Genomic DNA, 22,189 nt, shown 5'->3' with positions numbered 1-22,189 from the left:
TCAGGGTTGTGAGTTTTCCTTCCTTTTCTGGCGTTTGTCTCTCCAGATAGAGCATGCTTTATGGCTTTACGTGTTTCTTTTTGGTTAAGCACTCTATGACAGTGCATGTCTTCTCCAGCAGTCTTCCTCGTGAACTTCATGTTCCTCTTTCTCGCCCATGTTTTTCCCCCTTGCCCTCGCTCAGGTGCCATTCTTGCTTCCAAATCCTGCCTGCTCATTCTCCGTTGTCCATGCCCATACCTGCCTGCCTCCTGTTGTCCATGTGCTTCTCCATCTCCGCTAGCCCCTCTGTTGTCTGTGTACTTCCCCATGAACCAAACCCTACATCCACCCACTGCCAACGGATCCCTGCTTTCCCATCCCCCCCAAGGCCTACTCTCAGTTGTCTGAGTGCTTCCGCATGCCCTCCTCACCCTCCATGGCCCGTGTGCTTCCCCATCCTCACCCCACCACCCTCCACTGTCCATGTGCTTTCCAATCCCCCTGCTGTCCGTGTGCTGCACCAGCCCTGCCCAACCTCTGTTGCCTATGTGCTTCCACATCTCCCACCCTCTGTATTATGGTAGCCTACCCACTGTGGTCTCTCGCTTGCCCCGCTCTCACACCCTTCCTGTCTCTGTGTCACCATTTAAGCCGCCAGCTTCCACCTCAAACCCAATCCCTGATTTAAATTTTTAAAAATAGTGCACTAGTGGTATATGAAAAAGTACTTATTGTGCAACGCGGATTGGTAAATAAAAGGAAAAGAAATGCTCACCTCGTTTTGTACATGCAGGCATCAGTGTTGGTGTGTGCCTACAAAATGACCCAACAGCTGTGTAGTAGCATTTTTGTTTTACATTATTTTAAGTCATGCTGCAGGTCCAAGGCTGGGGTAAAAATGAATGCCATGGACAAAAGTAGCTTATGTAAGATTATTGGCTTTGACAATGCTTTTTGAATTTGAGATTCAATGCTGCTAGATGAACACTTGGTATTCTTATAGGAGAGACCTATTGGCTTTGACAATGTGTTTTGAATGTGAATTTCAATGCTGCTAGATGAACACCACTGGTATTCTTTTGTTTGTCTTTCTGTGCAACCTGTGGCATTTATTGGGAATTTCTAAAAGGGGTGTTTGCAATCCTTCAGAGGCCTGTGCAGGGGTCCCATATCCAACACCAGCCCGCTAGTGTCCATTCTTCGACTGCATGGTTGAAGCCCATTAGAAAAAACTGTGCTTTTCTGATTTTCTCTTTAGTGACTTTCTCCTCTGGAGTTGTTCTCCGTTGATGACAACTATGTTTTTTCGTGGTTTTCCAGACTTTGCTCAAAATGCTTTGTGCTGTTGACATGGAACTGCCAACCTTACTTCCATATGCAACAGCGTAGAAAAGGATCTGACACTTGGGGGTGCTTGTGACATTATAAGGGAGTGGTAAGTCCACCTACTGGTCAATGCCACTTTCCGAACCCAACCACTAAATGGTGGAAAAATGCACAGCATGTGAATCAAGAAAAGATTCTGGTAATGGAAGATCCACAACATGTTCTGAGTTTTTGAGGGACATACCATCCTTGTGGGCATATATGTGCTGTGCATGCCCTGGGTAGTCACATAAAGCATGAGCATGACCAGAACTTTTTCTCTGTGTCAAGGAGAGTGTGGTTGACTTATCTAAAGTTCTATTGGTATGGAACCCCAACTTCTTGCGCTGACATTGAGCATGCATGCCCAGTGCAATGAGTATGTGACATGCATGGTAGAACAGCTATGTGTGGTGAGAGAGTACTGTAACCAGTGGGTCAATTCTGGATGGCTCCTGACACATGAAGAAGGGTAGATACAGCTTTCCCAAACAATGAAAATGTACAGACTGCATTGATGTGGCTGGAGAGCGGGAACTCCAACACTTTAGTGAAGAGGTTGGAGGCAGAGCTCCGCTGTGAAATTCAATGAGCACCTTGTTAGCAAAGAGCTGCTGATTAGTTCTTCCTGAGGACTGCCATTTAGTAGATGGTAGGGGTGAGGGGTGGGACTGCAGTTTGTTGTTCAAGGTGAGGACAATTTTAGGCAGGGCCAGCCCTTTGTCCGACCATGATGACTGTTTCTAGAATGTTGATGACAGTGCAGAGATCACACTCCTCATTGTGCCCTTGTTTTAAATACTCCTACCTGGAGAGCATCATTGCCCTCTGTTGTCAGAGACATCACCTTAAATAAAGACTGCTTGAGGAACTGCTAGAAAATGCCTGTGGGGCTGGCAAGCCTAAATCTTTCTTTAGAATAGAACTTTAAACAATATTTCATTGCAAATGAGCGATTGATGGAGTCCACTTTTGCCTCCCGAAAGTTGTACTCAACTAACATGAGCTAATCTTGTTATTCCTCTTTTCCGGCCAATATGTCCCTGCACTCTCTTGATGTCAGAAGAGTCCTGAGATTTTGTTTCTAGATAGGACCAACATTTTACGTAAAACTCACCAACTCTTCCTTAACTAGGTTCCTTTTCTTACTGGCATAGTTTATTGTGAAACAATCCATTGCCAGATTGGACACCTCCTATTATCAGTTAGCCGCGGAGCTTCTTCCACAAAAACTTAGAGCGTATTCTCCACAAGAAAAATCAGTCAACCCAGCCTGGTTAAGGAAATCTCCCAGAAGCAGACATGCAAGGCAGCCATCTGCAAGACTATATCCACACTTTCACAAAACACCAGTTTTTAGATGATTCACTAGAAGAAACTATAAATGGCCAAGCTACTCTGAACAATCTCTACAGATCAGGTTCAGATTGACAGTGAAACGTAACAATTTGTGTATTTTTGCTATTGTTTGAAAATCATGTTTTGGGATAAGCATGCTATTCTATGTTTCTGTCCATCAATGAAGATCCTACGATGAAGGAGGAAATGTTACTGGTGATCCTAGTTCTGCATTAGCTGTATCTTTACTTAATTCATAAACCACACCTCCTCCTCCTCAGTTGGCAATTAATCCAACAGCAAATGACCCATCTAAAAATTAAAAATTCTGCCTATCGTCTTCAAAGCAAACTGGGACCCCAGGCAAACTGCCAGTAAAGTGCATGCTGGGAGATGGTACTTTTTGGCTCATTAAAGAGATGCATGTTGTTCAACCTTATTTACGTTTCACCTAACAGGCCCCTTTTCCTTCATGTTCTGTCACATAGGAGCTTGCAAGTTCAAATCTAACGCATCTGCATTCTTTTTGCTAGATTCTGCAATGTTGCTTTTTGTATTGTTTAAAAGCGGTTATTGCCAAAGCGAAACAAGCGGACCTGTTTCATCTAAGGAGTGTGGGCCAGCACTTTACCCATTTCAAGAAATAGATGATAATTTTAACTATACAGAAAAAAAAAAAGATGTTTCGGGGACCTCACAACCAGGCAGGAACATTCTACAGTATGTTCATCTCTAGGAGTGATCGTACAATGCAGAACTTTGAACCAAGTCAGTATTACTGAATACAGCCACTAGATGGCAGAAAAACACAAAGCATGTTCATCTAGAAGAATTGTTCACATTACATTAACAGAGGTTAATTGACAACTTTAATTCTGCCATCATTTCACCACTGCGTTACTCTTCTCTGAGGCCTGTAGTTCACTTTTTTCATAGGAAACATCCAACTGTAACTATTTAATCTTGTTAGTACAATGGATCAACTCTCAGTCTTTCTTGAAGTTAAAAAAAGAACAGGTTGTTTAGTTGTAAATATCAGTTTGTAGCCGGAAGGGCTTTAGATTGACTTTCTTTGCAGGTTTTGGACATCGATGTTGAAAGTTGTATTTCTATGAAAAAAAGGTTTAGTTTCGAGGTAACTCAAGATCCCTTCCCCACCTTAGATCGTTTTCCCTCGAAAGGTTACAAAAAGGTACTGGAGTGAAGCAAAGCAAAGCAGAGCAGCATGAGCGTACTGGTGCATTGGAAATAAAATAATATGTATGTAATCTTTGACAAAAACCGGAAACATAAGCTAACATCTGGGGCAGTAGGAATGTGCATGTAAATCTACAGAACTCCACGAGACAAATTGATAGCTTCAGTGCATGTGCCAAGTCAGTTGCTTGTTCCTCAGCCTTTGCTTTCGCAGCGTTTAAGTGACCTTCGGTAAGGAGGAATCCAAGGTCCTGGTATCAGAGGGTCCACTAAATAATTTAGGGGTGATAAGGGGAATGAAGGGTAGTAGTCAATGGGCTACATACCCCTGGGATCACTATGCACCTAGATGACCACTTCCTTTAGGGAGTGGGCATCATCCTGTCCCAGAATTCCAAACCACCACCCACAAAATCAAGGAATTCCTAAGGCTGTGTTCATTTCAGGTTGGTCACCCTAGGGGTCTGTCCACCCTGCAAATGCAACACACCTCCTGCATAGCTAATTTTCCCACCTGTCCAGGTGTTAAATGGGCCCTGAGGTGGGGGTGGGTCGGCATCTCCCTTCAGAGGAAAGCCAGATCTGCATACCAAGAGTGGGGGCTTCTTTGAATCTCCCCTGCCTTGGAATGCAGATTTTCCTGTTGGGAGGGGTGTGTTCCAACATCCCTGCAAGAGCAGGCTTTGTTCCTTTTACCCCCCCCCCCCCAACCCCCACCCTGAACAATTGCTCTCACTCTTGGGAGGTGGGGAAGGGGAAGGTTAGGAACTCGTGTGTTGGTGGCAGACTGGTAGAAACTAGTCAGTCAACCCACCAGCAGTTGGTAGGTTTTAGGGTGCCCTCTGGGTGCATGTATTAATAAATCTATCACTGAAATCATTGAGGGTTTATTAATACGAGATCTTGTGATACCAAACATCCCTATTTTCAGTGAAGCTATCATATAGCTGGGGAACTCGTACTGACCAGTGCCCAACACGTTATGTAAAATGGCCTTCCAGTTCACTTACAATCCCCTAAGAATCATCAAAGATATAATAGGGGTATATTTACTCATCCACATAAGTCCTGACCTGAAATATAATGCACCCTACCTTAGGGCTGTAAGGCCTGGTGTAGGGATGACTTAAAAGTATTATAGGCAGTGTTAGGAGACATGGCACATGTGTGTGCCATGTTCTCAATTTTTGGAGCACTTTGTCACGCAGCCTGCAGTAGCAGTATGTATCAGTTTGGTGTCTGGTCCCTTAGAGTGGCACAAGCTGTGCTGCACCTTTTGGAGGATTCTCTTTTGTACCCCTGCCCTAGGTACCAAAAGCACCATTTACTTTGGACTTAGAGGTGCTTAAGGCGCTGGCCACTTGGGGATCCAATGACCAGGTTTCTTGTTTTGGAGAAGGAACACTGGCACTGGGGACCTGGTTAGCAAGAACCCAGTGCACGTCAGAGATGCATCAAAAAACAGGCAAAAAGTGGGGGGCTTCCTCAACCAGACCCCAGTTTCCTACATGTGCCCTCTAATATATGGGCACATGTAGGAAACTGTTTTCTTTGCAAAGGCCTAACAGGCTGAACATTTCAATTCCACATGGTCTCTAGACATGTAGCGATAACAAACTTTATGGTGGTCAGAGAATGAAAAATTGCTGTTCCACTTAGGGTAAAAACTTGAACAGCATGTTCCCCATAACACATCCCCAATGAGTCATTCTTGTATGACCTGGTCTTGTTTTGAATTGTAATTGAATTGTATTGTAATAGTATTTATATAGCACCTACTACCCCTGACGAGGCGTCAAAGTGCTTTTCGGCTAGTAGCACGCTACTACAGAACCCAAGAGGAATTAGTGGTGGATTAGTATAGGGAAATAGGAGTACAGTTTTAGTATTATTATGAGTTAATTTGAGCAGAGGATATGTGAGTTTGTTAGTTGGATTGACTAGAGTAATGGCGGGATAGAGGAGGGAAGAATCCAGAAGTGTTAACTGGGAGTTTAAAGTAATCGGATAAGGCTTGGGATGAGTAAAGGCGAGATGGAGGACAGAAGAGTCTGTGGAAAGGGTTAGGGAGATCATAGTAGCAGGAGGGATTTTGGATGAGTCAGAGTGGGGATGGAGGATAAATTGATAGAGACATGACATATGCTGCGGGTCTTCAAAAAACCTTCAGTCCTGGTTGATTACAAAGCAGTTGTACTGTTTTCCTGAACTCATTCTGAGCCATTCTGGAGTCTGGAGCTGAATAACTGCTCTTCTTCGGCTTGACGGTTCCAGAGCTTCAAAAACCAAATCTGAACCCTCTGGTTAAGTCTTTGTTCTGTTGTAATTTGGGGGTGTGGGTGAATCACGTGTCATCTCAAAACCTTTACTTAGAAGAAAACATTTAGCACTGTCCACAGCCAACACTAAGAGTAAGCAAAGTAAGTGATCTAAAGGTACACATGCTACAAACTGTAGGTTTTTCAAATAAATACTATAATATCCCAAAGGAAGGAGCAAGGCCTTTTCACCATTTAAAGGATTACTAGACTAATCTTGGATTAAATATTTGCTATATAATTTTTGAAGCATGAAAATGAGCAAGTCACTTACCTGTAATTTATTTCTTTCTTTTATAGACTCAAGACGCCATTTTAATATTCCCCCACAACAACGTGAGAATTTTGCAATAAACAAAACATGCAACATGTTTAAGAGAAAACTCACCAAAGAGGCTATTTTCTTAAACCTATCAGCTTTCCTTTATCTGTATTATTGTACTTCACTGCACACCCTTTTCACCATCTAGTCACCTCCAGGTAATAGGAGTTCTGAAAGAAGTGATACCTATGTGTTCAGTGTTTTGAGCTATCAGAGTCAACCACTGATTTCAACAGGCTGCTTCAAAACATTGTGCCATGCAGTGTCCTGTGGAGAGAAAAGTACTCTCCTGTAGGCCCCTAAAGTGGAACAGTGTGCAATGGCTGAAAGCCTATAGAAAGGTGGTTTGTGCTGCTGTTTCTTCAAAGAGGACAATATCCTCCTGCTGTTTCTTCTAAGGAGGACAATATCAAAACGGAAGTTCACTTTCTACTTATGGCAGCAATCATACAGAGACTAGTTACACACAGGATTCCAAATCAGATGACTGGGGACACCATTCATTTATCAGAATATTACAGCAACGCAGTGAGAAAATTGTTTAGTTGTTAATGTCTATAAAAATGAAATCATATTTTTCAACAACAAAGTATAAGTATTTCCAATTTATATATAACATCACTTCATGCTTTCAATTTGCACAAACGGAGATTCCGAGTTAAACATTTATTGCCGGAAAATATAATGCTGGCTTATTCATACATTCATAAAGACACAGTTTTTGTGATTGTGAGAAATACACTGAGATACACACATTCATAAGAGGACAACCTAGCCCACCCCACCCATCCCCAATGTCACATTTAAACGAATCTGTAACTTTCAACGAGAATGGGGTTAAAAAGGCTCTTACGTAGACATTTCTAATAGTGCAATCTCCAGAGGGGGCTAAAGTCATTGGGTGCTTGAACTGCTCTACTCCTGTCCCCAGGTGACTCAAAGGGACGTTTTGTTAAACAGGATTACTTTTTCAACACCCCCTAACCAGTGCCCCTCCATTCCTGCCCAAGCCACCTTTATAGGGCTACTCAAAACCTGCATTGTTTCAAAGCACATGCAATTGAAAGAACTTAGTGCAAACAAAAAACATGGGATAAGAAGCAATCACAACAGAAATCATGCCCTTTCTTCAAGGTCTGATATTGCTTATGGGCACCACTCAGAAAAACAGCTTGGCAGGAGGGAACAATTAAAAAGACTCTTTGAAAAGGATGGAATGCCACAACCAACGAATTACTGAGGGTTCTTCTAAACATACATATGGCAAGACGCTATTGAGGACAATTTAAAATGAGAAATAAACCATTTACTAGTTAAACATGCCACAAAATTTGACCTTTTAAAATCTGCTACGTTTCCAACTCTATTGCTAGCTACCAATTTGATGCATGTTCCCCCCCTTAACCTGTAGTCCCATATATTAACACTCGCCAATTGTAAACATTTTTATATTAAGCCAAGATAAAAAAAACACACATAATGTGTTACCACAAAGTCAATAGTGGTGAGAGCAGATTGATCCCAATAACTGTGCAAAAGATCTTATAGAGCAGTAGTCAGACATAGAAATGAAGTACATTACACTCATTTTGACCGCAGTAGACCGGGTCTACCTGTACACATCAAGAAGCCAAAACCAGCTATCACTTCTGGATGGACACTCTGATAGTCTAAAGGAGGTCGGCTCCACTCGTTAAGACATCTGTAAATGTGTTTATCCACTAAGGTGCAAGCTCCTATCTGGAACTCAGTTATAGAGAGAAATAGTTAAAAACCTCAAACAACCAAAAGAGTACAAAACAATCTGTTTTACCACAAGGACATACATTCTCTTATCTGTATATCCATCAAGATGGCAAAAGAGGTTACTGTAAAAGCAGTGAAGTGTCTAGGAGCCTGACTCATTTCAGCATACGGGTTTACTCCCTCACAAATGCGACGGGGATCTCGTCCACTGTATTACAAGTCCCATTGGATAAAATGCACTTGCAATATAGGGGGACAGGAAATACGTCACTTTTGTGACTGAGTATCCCGTCTGCCGAACTCTAAATCAGGACCTAGGTGTTACACAGCATCCATGCCACTGCCTACCATATTACTAACAGCGCTGCATTCTGGGTAACCGAGGCACAAGAGGTGACCAGGAGAGGAACATGTACGAATGCTCTCTTCTCCACTACCCAGGTCAGAAAACAACAATTCTTTTTGTCATGTCATTAAGTGTCGAGGAGCTACCATCTTGTATACAGCAAATTTTATGTGGCAACATTTGGCAGCAAACCAGTAACAGCATGTACAAATCTAGTCATTGCATTCATATTACAAAATCCTTTTCAGTGTTTTTTTTTTTATTTAAATGTTTATTTGTCCAAAATGATTGCTAATGGTGAAACCCATCCACTCAAATTCCACAAAACATGGTGTCTCACAATAAAAAAAAAAATGTTAGCATAATCTGGTGAATATGAAGTTTTACTGCAGTTATTTCTGCTAATCAGAAGTGAGTAGACAAAATAATTTTGATTGTAAGCCAAAAAGTTTTTTAAATTTCAGGATTTACTTGTTAAGGTTAATGGGAGTTCATTTTTTAAATTTTTTTATCAGCACTCAAATGCTGTAGCAATTGCAAAAATCATTGACAAACTAACTGGATTTATTTTAAAACGAGGGATGAATGAATACCAACATAATCTGAAATTTCGAAATTAAAACTCTGCATTTTGATAATGGTGGATTCCACGTCTGTGAGTTTAAATTTGCCATATAATTCCTATATGCACGCTGGGTATACCTACCCCTTACTTACAGATGCTCTCAGATTACACTTTTAGTCTATCATGCCTTTAAAGAGGGTGGAGGGGGCTAGATAATGTCCTGTGAATACTTTCACTGTCTAATCCTGCTGCACGTCAAGAACTGTGGTTAGAATGTCCCTATCCTGCGTACTAGTATAGAAAACCTACATGGAAATTTAAGGCAAGTGATGATGTTGGAAAGCCACTGAAGAGTGAGCTCCAACGGGTGAGAGGATCCCATGCTTTTATTTTCCAGGGTCTTCCATCCTATCCACATACAACTGTGTACATCCATAAATGTAATTACAGCCTATATGCCAGTGCACAGCACACAAACTAACTGCAGCGTAACATCTTTGAATTGGATTAGCCCTCTTAGGTGTGTATAGGTGTCCTTATGATATTTCGCAACTCTACGCTAGCTGTAATTCCCCTCAGAAAAAGAGGTTTCCGCCCGCAAACCCTCTTCGATTGCTAATAAGCCTCATGGATGTTGCAGCAAGATAACTACAGAGGCGTTTTCCTCATTAGCATGATCCATAGTTAATGCAGATGGGTGGGTGTATTACTTTTTGAATTTTCATCGGCAATATGTGACAATAAATAAATAAAAAAGTATGATAAATATATCACCTCCTGCAGAGGTATCTTTTTTTTTTCTTCTTTCAGCTTCGGCAGTGAAAATTTGTACAGTACCTGGACTTGAAAAAGCTATGCGGACTAAAAAATACTAATTGGTAAACAGTGGAACTGTCAAACTAGCCTAAACAGACGTGACCTACATGTAAGCCACTTGGTTGATGTTCCTTCACAAAATACTTTATTTGAAGGAATGCTGCCTCTGCCGAGCCTTTTTTCCTTTATTGCCACAGTATACTAGAATCTCTCTTGGAAAGATGATCACTGTACGCTACTGGACTCCACGGCCTCATAATTCTAGGCCTGCAACACAGGGGCTGACTGCACTTTCAAAAACATTGTGCGGATGGAGTGCCAATATTGAAACTACAGTGATTTCTGCTTCCATCAACTGTGACACCTCCGAACGTAGATGCAAATCGCAGAGGTAATGCCAGATTCACATTCTTTTACGTTTTTGCTTCAACTCCGCTGATCTTTCCTTTTTGACCCTAGCCTTTGCTCAGGCCAAGCGAGCGACAGCTTGTGCTTTCCGCACTCGCCAGGTGCATGCCCGTTTGTTCGGGTCTACGAGGACTGTAAACTTCTAACTCCTGTGGAAATTCTGCTCAGACATTTACAACACACATACACTGTACAAGTTACATCTCTCGGAACTAACACTGCACGTTAAAATAAAAAGGCCATTTTAATACAAGTACCTTTGACAAATATTTGGTTATAGCAAACCCCTGAGTCAAACTGTACCGTGGTACAGATCTGAAGAGAAACTGAGGCTATCCTGGCTCAGTATATATTCTTCATCACATTGTCTAACTCGTGGTGCAAGTCCCAAGGAACTCCTTCGGCCTGGAGCTGGGGCTCATGTCAAGAGTTTTTATCCAGCATATGTTCCAGATTGGCGGCTCTGATCGTTGAAAACAAGTGTGCAAATTAGAGATATCTTAGAGCAAAACCTCTTCTTGCTGACATTGTCTACCTCCACGATGCAAGTCTTGAAATAAAGACCCTTTTGTAGTTCTTTCAACGAATGTATCCAAAGTCAAAGCCTCGCCGCTGAAGGGTCAATTACAGGCTGTAAAAGCCCTGTTTTTGGTTTCCTTGAATCCTTTGGCAATCGGCTGGTTGGCAGTTAGTTGCACTTTGCTCCACAGTGATTGTACTTTACAGAAATAGAGAAAAGACTCTCCCCACTCAATCCTGCAGCTCATATATGCCGTCCAGTTAAAAAATAAAGTGGTTTGTCATCGCTACTGTTTGCTGTTTGGAACTCATCTCGCAGCCTGAACTGCCACTCATCTTCAAGCTCCAGGCGAACAATGGTTTGACGCAGAGAGCTTCTGTCTTGGCAAATGACACAAAGGGTGGCACCTGGAATTAGACAGAAAATTCACTGCTTACTGATCATCAGACATAAATACAAATTTATCTTGCAACTTTGTATGAAACGTTAAACCAATATGCTTTGAATAACAGTATAGAATATATCTCAAGAGCCAAAATTTAATTGGGGGAATGTGCAAGTATTATCAGCTCTGAGGCAAGCCTAGAAGTAACTACATTTAGGCAAATGAGGAAAGATGGGAAAGACTCACACATCAGAGGCACTAAAATACCCTACTCACACAGGCCTGCCCCATATTCACACACTCTACATGCACAAAGTAATGGAAATAAAGTTGATTTTGTGAGCAACGAGTCAAATGTCAATCTAGCCACAATCTGGCCAAGGCCCTCGCTATCAAGCTGCACTTGTTCTCAAACTAGCCTTCTGCTCTAAGTGATCCCACCATATATATACTCTTACAATAGTGTGGGGGTACTTAAAGTTGCTACTCTGAACAGGCTGTTGTCAGTGCCACCACCTCTTTATCGTGGAGCCCAATTAAAGCATAAACTAGTACTTGCCTAACGTTAACAGAAATGCATGTACCTCCATAGTGGCTTAAAATGTACAGGAGGGAGTGATTTATTTTTATTAAGTTTGTAAACTGTTAGATACGGAAGGCCTTGCCCCAGAGGGCATCAGAGGTCTATACATAACAATGCGTGATCCACGAGAGACTATGGTGCATGGCCCACCCACAGGATTACACAGGGCATGCGAGCACGTTTACACACCACTGGGAGAGAATGGTACATAGAGGTATGGCGGAAAAGAGGGGAGAACAATATATCGTTTGAAGGAGTACATGGTACAACAAGTCGGTTTCCAGAGATGCTCGTCCAAAACCTTTAACTGTGAACGTAGGTTCAAATATAAAATAGATATTAAAATCACAAGTTCCTGATCTATAATACTCTATTAGGAAGTAATAATTGATCAGATTTGTAACTAGTTGATGATCATTTTCCACACAAAGTAAACACACCGATCCATGTTCTATTAATTTAGGCCTACTTGATGTAAAACTATTTTCCTTCACTAACCTAGGATCAAGCATGCTTTCTTGTTTTTTAGCATTACTAAAATGGTTATAACTTACAAGGGGACAGACAGTTCCACAACATTTTTGTATATCCTAGTGGAATCTAAAAGCATGCATCTACTCCCCCAGTTACAGGATCCCTTTTAAAATGGCAGCAAACCATGAGCGATTACATATCTCGCACACCCTCTTCAGCATGAGTGTCCACACAACAATGCTGCGTACCACCACTTTTGAAATTCAAAGACCACCACCACGCAGGCCCTTAGACAGTTTCTGATAGTGGTGAGTGATAGAGATTCCTGGAAAGTTATAGCAGAACTATTGTAGCTTGGTAGACTACGAGGAACTCAACACCCAGCCGCATAATTTGAAAATCATGCCAAGAAGGCTCCAACCAAACAAGAACGCACTCATGTAGCACCGTTTCTTATGTAGGTTCTGCAAGACATCATGGCCATCTGAGCCCCAGCCCTAAAATGATTGCTAAGGGGATGTTACAAGACGGTGTGAAAGCACAAGGTGACAGTTCTACTGCGCACAGCAAGGGCAAACCATTCAAGAAGTCCTTGGCAGGAATTCTGACCCATATAGGAGACCATACAACTGTCAGGATAGCCATGAAAGTTAAATAATAACATACATTAAAAGAAACTGGAGGGCAAAAGTAGGGATTGAAATTTTCATAAATATTTCTTGACTGCTTTGCAAAACAAACACTGATGCCTCTCTCATCAAGCCTTGCTTTGTATACTGAGCTCACCAAGTTCCTTTTTCACAGTTGTTCATGAGGCCAAGGCAAATAAACATGAATTAAGTGCAAAGAAAAACAAAGCTAAAGATAGTCAAACCCATCTACCAACTAGGAAATGGATGGATTATTTTGACACCCGGCCCCAAACCCCAAGACCTCCCCCCAGCAAGTATCTATAGCAGTATCGTTTTACTGCATGGCATTTCACAAATATTGTGCTTCCATCATCAGAGGTATCTAATATTATAAATGCTTAAGAAAAGTTACCTTTAAGAAACCTGAATTTCTTTAGAAGGTCAGCACCCACAAAAGAATCGCAAAGGTACAGCAGAAGTCCGCTGAAGGAAACCCCTTCACAGTTCACATTTACAGAGTGGGGTCTGGAACTAACACAGCACATGGACACCTAAAAAACAGGAAACAAAGACATTGCTGTCAAAATTAAACGAAGCAAGCTGTGAACCTAGTTTGTTTCACCGAATGCATAAGAGTGAGGTCTCCTTGCAAACAGACACTGCATGTGTCCCCCCAGAGTTCTGAAGCTCTGCTGTTCGTGACCCCTTAACTCATCACTTTTATAGTGTGGCTCAATCTGGCACGTTGGCTATTTTGTGGGACACAAATGTCTCTCAGATTATCATATGACAGTGTTACAGAAAGTGAGGGTGTTTGGCTAATGAGTCAAGATCAGCTAGAAAGAGAGAACAGTACTCGCATTCTAAAAGCAATGTCTTTTTTTGGTCGAGCCAGCTGTGAAAGGCATTTTGTGGGCTTACCAAGACCACATGGGGGCTTGGAGCATGGCCACTGCTCAACACCGGTGCCTTTTCCTGTCACTGTCATTTGCCTGTTTCTTCATGTCGCAGCTTGTAGATTTGTAAATCTTCTGTTTGTCCCTCCCATGGAACAGAGCCTCTTTACCATTTAAATTTGACTGGCTGGCTTCTACACTTCAAACGCTTGCTTTTCAAGCACTCCTTTTTTCTTTGGAGGTAAGCACTCCATGAAAGTGCACGTGTCTTCCAGTCGCCTCTATCAAGTGCTTCTCTCCCATTGCAGTCTGTGCTGCTGCCCATCAGACATTTTTCCCCTGGCACCTCCATGTTGCACTCGCCCCCATGTACCTCCTCCTCCACCCACTGCTTTCTTGCCCGTTGTTTCTCCCGCAACCCTCCATGTAACTTCTGTCACAACACCCTTCGTGTTGCTTTCGTCCCCCCACCTTCCTTCTTTATTGCTTACATCTTCTCCTCATCACTCTCTGTAATACTTCCGTTACCCCTGCGTTGTTCCCTCCACGTGTTGCTCCCCCTTGCCTTTTTTTTTTTTAACCAATCCAACTCGGAAAATGAAGAAAATAAAAGCACCAGCATCACTTTGTAGGCTGACGCATAGGTGCACCCACAAAATGCAGCGGCTGCCACGTCATAGGCTTTTTTGTTTTTATTTTGCCATACCACACAGCAGAAAGAATGCTGTACAACATATCAAAAATATATTGACAAGGCCAACAGTTTACAAGGGCGAGAACTACTGGCTATTCCAATGCTTGTTATTAACCAGAATCACTTTACTGTTAAAAAAAAAAAAAAAAACCAACAACAAAAACGAATACTAATGAGTTGTGTGTACCTCTGGTCCAACATTTAAATAGCAGTCAATTGACAGCACAGGATTTTTGAAGTTGTTGATAGCCTTAGGGAAAAGCTTGTACGTAGCGTGCTGCAGGAACTTTTCGAGAAGGAACTGAGCCGGGGCAGCCAAGAGTGTTTGTTCACTGTCTGGAGCACAGACGTAGTGTGCAGGAGAGATAGGGGCTGGGCTGTCAGACACCTAGTGTGAAACGTGAGGAAAGAAAACAAAACATAAAAGACCAGACAACAAAAATAGGATGAGAATAAAAGTGCCATAATTCAATTCAGGTCAACATGTTCCTTATGGGTGCATACACCAGGTTAAGTTATTGACCAAGGTATTTCACAAGTTACAAAGAACAGCTTCATTCCTCCTTCTGCAAATTTTATTTTTATTTTTATACTCAACAACGAATTGGCTTGGAGACACCACTTTTTTTTTTCAGCGTGCAAGACGCAGGAACGCAGATCACTTAATTGCCTCTCAAGAGCCTTTTTTTTCAGGCCTGCTCCCATCAACCAACTTACAATAAAACACCACACCGATTTAGGTGGGGATCAAACAGTCTTTTTCTAACACAGGTGTTTAGTTTGCCATTGGTGGACCATGACAGTTTCACCAAACAATGCAAGGTTACCAGATCTCCAGGCACAATTACTGCAACTCTACCAAAGGAATCTGCTGATCACCTCCATAATATTAGTAATAAAATTAACACAGTTTTGGCCACAAGTATACTTGCCAGTCAGCTTCTCAGTTGCTCAATGATGTGATGGGCAGTTTAGAAAAATGAAACTGAAGGCTGAACGCAGGAGCGCGGGTGTGGCTTTATGAGGAGAGGTGTGCAGTTGTGCAACTCCTGACAAAACAGGTAGGTTTCATCCCTCACACACCTTTAAACACTCAGAATCACCCTCCCTTGCATCGCCAAGTGCTTAATGTACTGTATTGGAGCATCTGAATGGTGCTTCATATCATCGACGGGACGTTAGGCACTCAATTAAATGCATTTTTAACATCTGGCTGGTACCGGAAAGCAACAATCCTTATTAAAAAAGATAATATGCAATAGAAACTTCTCTTTGTAAAATATTTAATCAGAGGATGTCGTCTTTTGCCAACAAAAAAAAGCGCTGTGCATCAGCTTGTACTGATTGCCAAGCTGTTCGTGGAGCAATCTTTAACTATGAATCCTAATTTGTGGGGGCCCTACTCCTAATAACGTTTTCTAGTAGTAGGTGTGAGGTGCATCTAAATTTCCAGGAAAAAATACAGGAATGGGTAATGTTCACTTAGTAAATTTATTGTTATATCAGCCAGTCCCTGTTCTGCTGTAATGAGGCCTGGAGAAGCCTTTGTGCGCCATCTTCGATACGCGTCTCTTGGTTTCAGAAACTATTAGTCATAAGCCTCTATTACGTTTTTTTTACTTCTGTTTAAACTGCAGTTCTTAGTGCACATTGAAACTGTGAGCAAATTAATGTTAGATGTTTGTGTAAAGATGTATGGGGCCCCACAACTGACATTTAATTCTAGCTCAAGAGCAACCAAACATACACCTTGTAATTTAATGGACACCAAATGTTGTCCTGGTGGGTTACGAGTTTAAATCAGAACCTACATGTTTGGCTTTAGCTTTAATATTTGATCTAATGTTCTTGCTAGCCTATACAAACTTACCATAATTTTGGGTTTTATGACAAAGTCCTTTTGCCCTCCAACCGGGATATGCTTCTTCATGAGACTGAAGGTGTTGAAGCAGCAGATTAGCAGGCCGCTGCTGTTCGTCCTGAGGTTGAAGTCCACATCCTCACAAAAGTACCTAGGTATAGAAAAGATCAACTCAGATACAGCTCACCAAACCCCCTTGTATTTTAAGAGGGACATTCTGAATGTTGTTAAGTGACAGAGAGCTAAAGAGCTAGAAAGCCACAATGACTGCCGGGGGTTGATATACCCAGAGGCCAATGAGAAAGAAATAGCATGAAAGCTGGAGAGCCTCATGGGCCAGCAGGCCAGGAGCCATGGCAGCCAATGCATCAGCAGCTACAATAGAAGTCAGCAAGTCAGGTAGCCAGCTTACACCAGACACAGGTCATAGCAGCCAGGTTGGGAATAGGCAACCAGCAGAGAAGTAAGCACAGCAGGCGCCTGGCAGCCAGCTTGCCAGACATCTAGCATAGCAGTCAGCAGGTCACACAGCAGTCAGTGTTAGAAACAGTTTATTGTGCAAAATAAGTTACCCATCCAGAATTGTTCCTACCTATTAACATCATACTGCACGTTCTGGGTCAGGTCTACGTTGAGCAGAATTAGATCATGGACATGGCACCTGGCGAATGGAGGTTTCGGCCTCTTGGAATTTAACTTGCTGTTCCACTTCTGAATGCCTAGCATTGCGTAATGAGTGATTTTTGGTGTTGCTTCTATGTGCTGCAGGACGCACTTTAAGGAAACATTTTTATTGTTAAGTACTAGCTCCGGAGCAAGGCTGTGAAAGAAAAAAAACAGGAAAAAGAGAGGTAAGAATAAAACTCAAGGTTAAACAAACAAGTATGTTAGAGAGAAAACACTTCATAGTAAAAAGAATGGAAGGATATATTTTTGACTATGGGGCAAATCGACACTACATATATGTGCCTGTTTTGATGGGCACTATGTGAGTCCTCTTGTTGATTTAAAAATATATATATATTTTTATTAAGCAGATTTATAGTTTTACATTTACAGAGGCAAATGAATCTGCACACATCTTACAACTGTCCACATCGTCAATGACTGCATATCAAGTAACCTCATAGCAAGGATTGCAGATGAGTGCAGAACAGTGATTATTAGAGATGCACAGACTATTGCAACAGATTAATGACGGCATAAGGGTGCTACTGTAATAAAAAGATAGAACATGTCTCAACTACAAATACTAGAACTAGCCCACACCCACATATGGTTTCAGAAGAACCAATACAGTGTTAAAGCACGGAAAGGATTATGTTACTTACCCTGTAAGCATCTGTTCATGGCATGTAGTGCTGTAGATTCAAATGCTCTACATACTCATGCCATCTAGTGTTGGTCCTGGAGTTGTGCAAATTGTTTTTCTTCAAAGAAGTGTTCAAAGTCACAAGATCGAGTGACTCCTCCTCTCGGTGATATTGCACATCGGCATCAACTCCGTTGTTTGATTGTTTTCCCACAGGCGTGTGAGAAAGGAGTGAAAGATATGTGTAAAAAAGAGGTGTCCATGCTAAATGTAAATATACAGTGTAACTGCAATAGCCACAGGCGCCTAGGGAGGACGCATGTGAATCTACAGCACTACATGCCACAAACAAGTGTTTACAGGGTAACAATCTGTTCAATGGTATGTGTGGATGTAGATACACATGCTCTGCATTGACTGTAAAGCAGTCCCCCCTTAGAAGCGTTGGCTAGCCTATTGGAGTTGCAGTAGTATGAAAAAGGGTACGTAGCACTGACTTACCTACACTGTTGATGTGTGGGTGCCTTACCAATGTCAGCTATGAGAATATTTCCAAGAAAGGCCATAGTAGCTCCCTTTTTATGAGTGGAGCGTGCTCTGGAAGAAACAGGTAAAGGTCTTTTGGCCCTAATGTAACAAGTATGAATACATTTGACTATCCATCTGGCTATGCCTGATTTTAATATTGGGTTGCCTTTGTGAGGTGGAGAAAAAGCTACACAGAGTTGTTTAGTCTTTCTGAAAGCTTTAGCGTAGAACATAAGTACTCTCTTGACATCTAAGGTATGAACAGCACCTTCCACAACAGAATCTGATTGCAGGAAAAAAAAAACACAGAGTTCAATAGACTAATTGAGATGAATTTACTTTGGATGCGAATTTAGAATTAGTACCAAGAGTCACTTTGTTCCAGGAGGGTGCTGGGGGAATGGCTCATGAGTCCTTTCATGAAAGCTTTGATAAATGGTATTTTGAACAGTGAGAGATGCTGTCTGTTTTGGAGGTAAGCAGCTATTGCACCTTAGTGTAACTGTATTCAAGTGTAAGCCAAATTTGCTATTTGCAAATGAAGCAGGTAACAGATGATGTTCTGCACCATGTCTTAGACAGGATCAATTTGTTTGGTTTGACAGTAGCAAACAAAATGCTTCCATTTTGCGACATAAAATGCTCTAGTGTTACATTTATGGGCTTCCTTGAGAATGTCTATACATTCTTGTGGTAATCCAAACTGCAAGATTGGGTTACTTGAGGTCTTGATGTCTGATTTGTCCTTGATTCTGGGTGAGAAGGTCTTGCCTGTTGGAGAGCTTCTTGTGTAGGACTACTGAAAGATCTAGAAGTGTGGTGAGCCAGGGCTAGCATGCCCAGGTAGGAACCACAAGGTTCATGGTGAGAGACGTTGGCCTGAGCTTCAGAACTAGTAATAGAATGAGAGGGAGAGGTAGAAAGGCACAGCCAAATATCCCTGACCAACTCATCCAGTGTGTTGCCCTTGGATAGTGGGCGTGGGTACCTGTGTTAAATAGCCCACTTCTATATGGTCTGAGACAGGCGTGACAGTTGTGAAAATCGTGCCCTCTCCTCCCTGTTTTTGTAGATAACACATGGCTTTCATATTACCCATCCAGACTAGAACCACTTTGCGAGACAGGCGAGGAAGGAAAGCTTTCAGTGCTAGGTAGACCACCTGAAGCTTCAGGGAGTTAATGTGTAACAATTGACGTCTGATATTCCAGAGAACTTGTATCATCAAGTCTTGTAGATGGGCACCCTAAACAGTCTGTGATAAGTCCATAGTGAGAGTAATGTGAGGAACAGGGTCCAGAAAAGGCAGCCCCTTTAGCAGATTGTTGGTGTTCCAATACTGTAGTGAACAGTGGGGGTGGCGGTCGATCAACACTAGATCTTCCAAGGTGACCCTGTGACTGAGACCACTAGCGAGTAGTCTTGCATGGTGAATTTGCCAATGCAAGATGCCATCATTCCTAGCAGTTGCATAACTGTCATTACTGTAAGTGTTTAAACTGCAGCAGAGTTGCTTGAAAGTTTTGAAATCAAGCAGGATCAGAATAGGCTAGTCCTGACTGTTTAGAATTGCCCCTAAATATGTTTGAACCTGTAGTGGCTTAAAGTGAGACTTGGATATGTTGATAGTGAAGCCTAGGCTGTGAAGAAGCTCTAATGTCAACTGTGTGTGTTGTTGGCACTGATGATAACTCTGGCTTTGATGAGCCGATCCGTCCAGTTAGGGTAAAGTACTGACATTTTGACTTCGCAGATATGCCGCGACCAATGCCAGGCACTTTGTGAACAATCAAGGTGTGGTAGTGACCCCAAATGGAAGCACTTTGAATTTGTAGTGTTTGCATACTATGACAAATGTCAGGTATTTGGAGTGCGCAGAGTGTATCAGTATGTTAAAGTAGGCATCCTTTAGGTCTAGTGTTGACATAAAGTCCCCCTGTTGTAAAAGGGGAATGATATCCTGTAGAGTGACAATATGGAACTTTTCTGATGGGATGCATTTGGTGACAAGATTTGAGATCTAAGATTGGTCTTAGAGACCTGTCCTTTTTTGGGGATCAGGAAGCATGTGGAATATACTCCTGAGCCTTGGGTGTTGAGGAAGAACCGATTCTATAGCCCCTTTGAGAAAGGGGGCTTGGACCTCTTGCATGAGAAGTGTGAGATGTTCCTGTGACTGCGAAGGGGAACGCTAAGCAGCATGAAAATGAGCTCCAGACAATAGTCATAATGGATAATGGTGGGCAACTGGAATTATGCGGCAGGAGAGTCCCAAATTTTGCTGCACAGTTAAGTGAATTATGTTGCAAAGAAGGCAAATTATGCGGCACAATGCAGCACATTTTGTAATAGTATTACTAAATGATTTCATTTTTAAATTGGTAACATTGTATGGGCACTGGTTGCACCTCATTAGTAACAATTTAACACCCAAATATAGCAAAAAGCATATGAAAGGTGACCAGCCCAGCTTTGCAAACAGCCTTCCACTGCGCAACAACTTGTGTCACTGCATTTTTAGTAACTTTCAAACCATTTGAGCTAGACACAAATTTTCTTTCGGTAAAATCTGCAGATTATGCATCAGATGATGGATTATGTGGCAAATCTAGAATTATGTGAAAATTGCCATTGCTGCACAATAACATAATTCCAGTGCCCCTGGATAATGGTTAGTACTCATTTGTCTGTAGTGATGGTATTCCAGGGTGGGTGGAAAAACTGTAGTCTGCCCCGACAGGTGTTGTGTGGTCGGGGGAAAGTGTAGGTAGTCACTGCTTTGCAGTAGGTGTTGTTCCACTTGCGAATGCACCCTTTCCCCTTTCTTTATTAGCACCTCTAAAGGAACCTCTGTAGTACCCCTTGGTGAAAGATGACAGAGGTTGCTTCTGTTTGGAAGTGGAGGCGTCAGTCGTTGTGGATTTGTATGCCCCTCTAAAGTCTGGATGACAAAAGGAAGGCCTAGATAGGTAAAGATCTGGATCATTTGGTGTAATAGGATCCGGCTTGTACTCATCCCATGGGTCCTGTTTGTCTAATGTATTCCCTATATCTTGAGACCCACGAGGTGGTGAACTAGGTAGTGTGAACCCTGAATGAGGGGGAGATGTTGGTGGAGGAGTATACTGTGGAGTAGTAGGTAAAGGTGGAGATGTATGAGTATGAAAATAAGTCTTTTCTTTGGTAGTCTTCAGTGGCGGTGTAGAGAAATCAGGACTCTTGAAAAGTTAATTTCCTCTTTAAAGGTGGCGCAGGTGATGTTATAATCCACCCTGTTCCTTGTTGAATTTGACGTTGGTGCTGCCTAGCCTCCATAACTTTTAAAACTGGTTCCACCTGTGATGTAGGGGACTGCGCAGAGTCACTGAAAGTCTTTTGTGATGTTTTCTTTTCCGAAAGTTTTTTCAGATGGAAAATTTTCGGTGCCAAAATATTAGCTGACTGTTGTCTCTTTTTCAGTGCCGAAGTGGTTGGCACTGAAGCACCATGTAGTTTTTGTTTCGTCAGTGCCAAAATGGAGGTACTGGAGGTCGAAGCAGAAAAATTATCTTTGGCTTTTTTCAGTGCCAAGCTAGTATGTGAGGCATCCAAATCAGTTTCTCGGCTCCGACCATGGCTGGAAGGCAGCGGCGGGCCAGTGACGTCTTTAGTGGTTGTTTTGTCCCCTATGAGAAAGGGGGCTTTTTACTTACAGTTTGTGCTGGTTGCAATGGTTGAATCTCGATGTCCAACCGCACATCAGAGTCTGAATCCTGGAAGGAGAAGAACCCCTCCTGTTCCAAGGCTTCTTGCGCCTGCTGGTTGCCAAAGATGTCCGGTGTATCATCTGGATGTCGAGATGCCATTTCCATTTGACATGCTCTTCAATTTCTAAGCGTCTTCTTCGACTGCAAAGAAAGGC

At 42.2% G+C, this 22,189-nt stretch overlaps 1 protein-coding gene across 7 annotated transcripts in view; it reads right to left on the bottom strand.

The window, feature by feature from the left end:
* Window positions 1-8,864: 8,864 nt before the first annotated feature.
* Window positions 8,865-22,189, bottom strand: part of GREB1L (GREB1 like retinoic acid receptor coactivator) — a 444,116-nt gene continuing 430,791 nt past the window's right edge. For all 7 annotated transcript variants that reach the window (XM_069219992.1, XM_069219998.1, XM_069219995.1 and 4 more), the window contains 5 exons: window positions 17,041-17,268; window positions 16,458-16,599; window positions 14,775-14,975; window positions 13,410-13,548; window positions 8,865-11,330 (listed from right to left, as the gene is read on the bottom strand). In XM_069219992.1, the coding sequence (XP_069076093.1) occupies window positions 11,167-11,330; window positions 13,410-13,548; window positions 14,775-14,975; window positions 16,458-16,599; window positions 17,041-17,268 (874 nt within the window). In that variant the 3' untranslated portion in view covers window positions 8,865-11,166. The remainder of the gene's footprint in view (window positions 11,331-13,409; window positions 13,549-14,774; window positions 14,976-16,457; window positions 16,600-17,040; window positions 17,269-22,189) is intronic.

This window comes from Pleurodeles waltl, chromosome 2_2 (assembly GCF_031143425.1).
Source record: "Pleurodeles waltl isolate 20211129_DDA chromosome 2_2, aPleWal1.hap1.20221129, whole genome shotgun sequence".
NCBI classification, from domain to species: domain Eukaryota; kingdom Metazoa; phylum Chordata; class Amphibia; order Caudata; family Salamandridae; genus Pleurodeles; species Pleurodeles waltl.
This window is presented reverse-complemented; position numbering and strand designations above follow the sequence as displayed.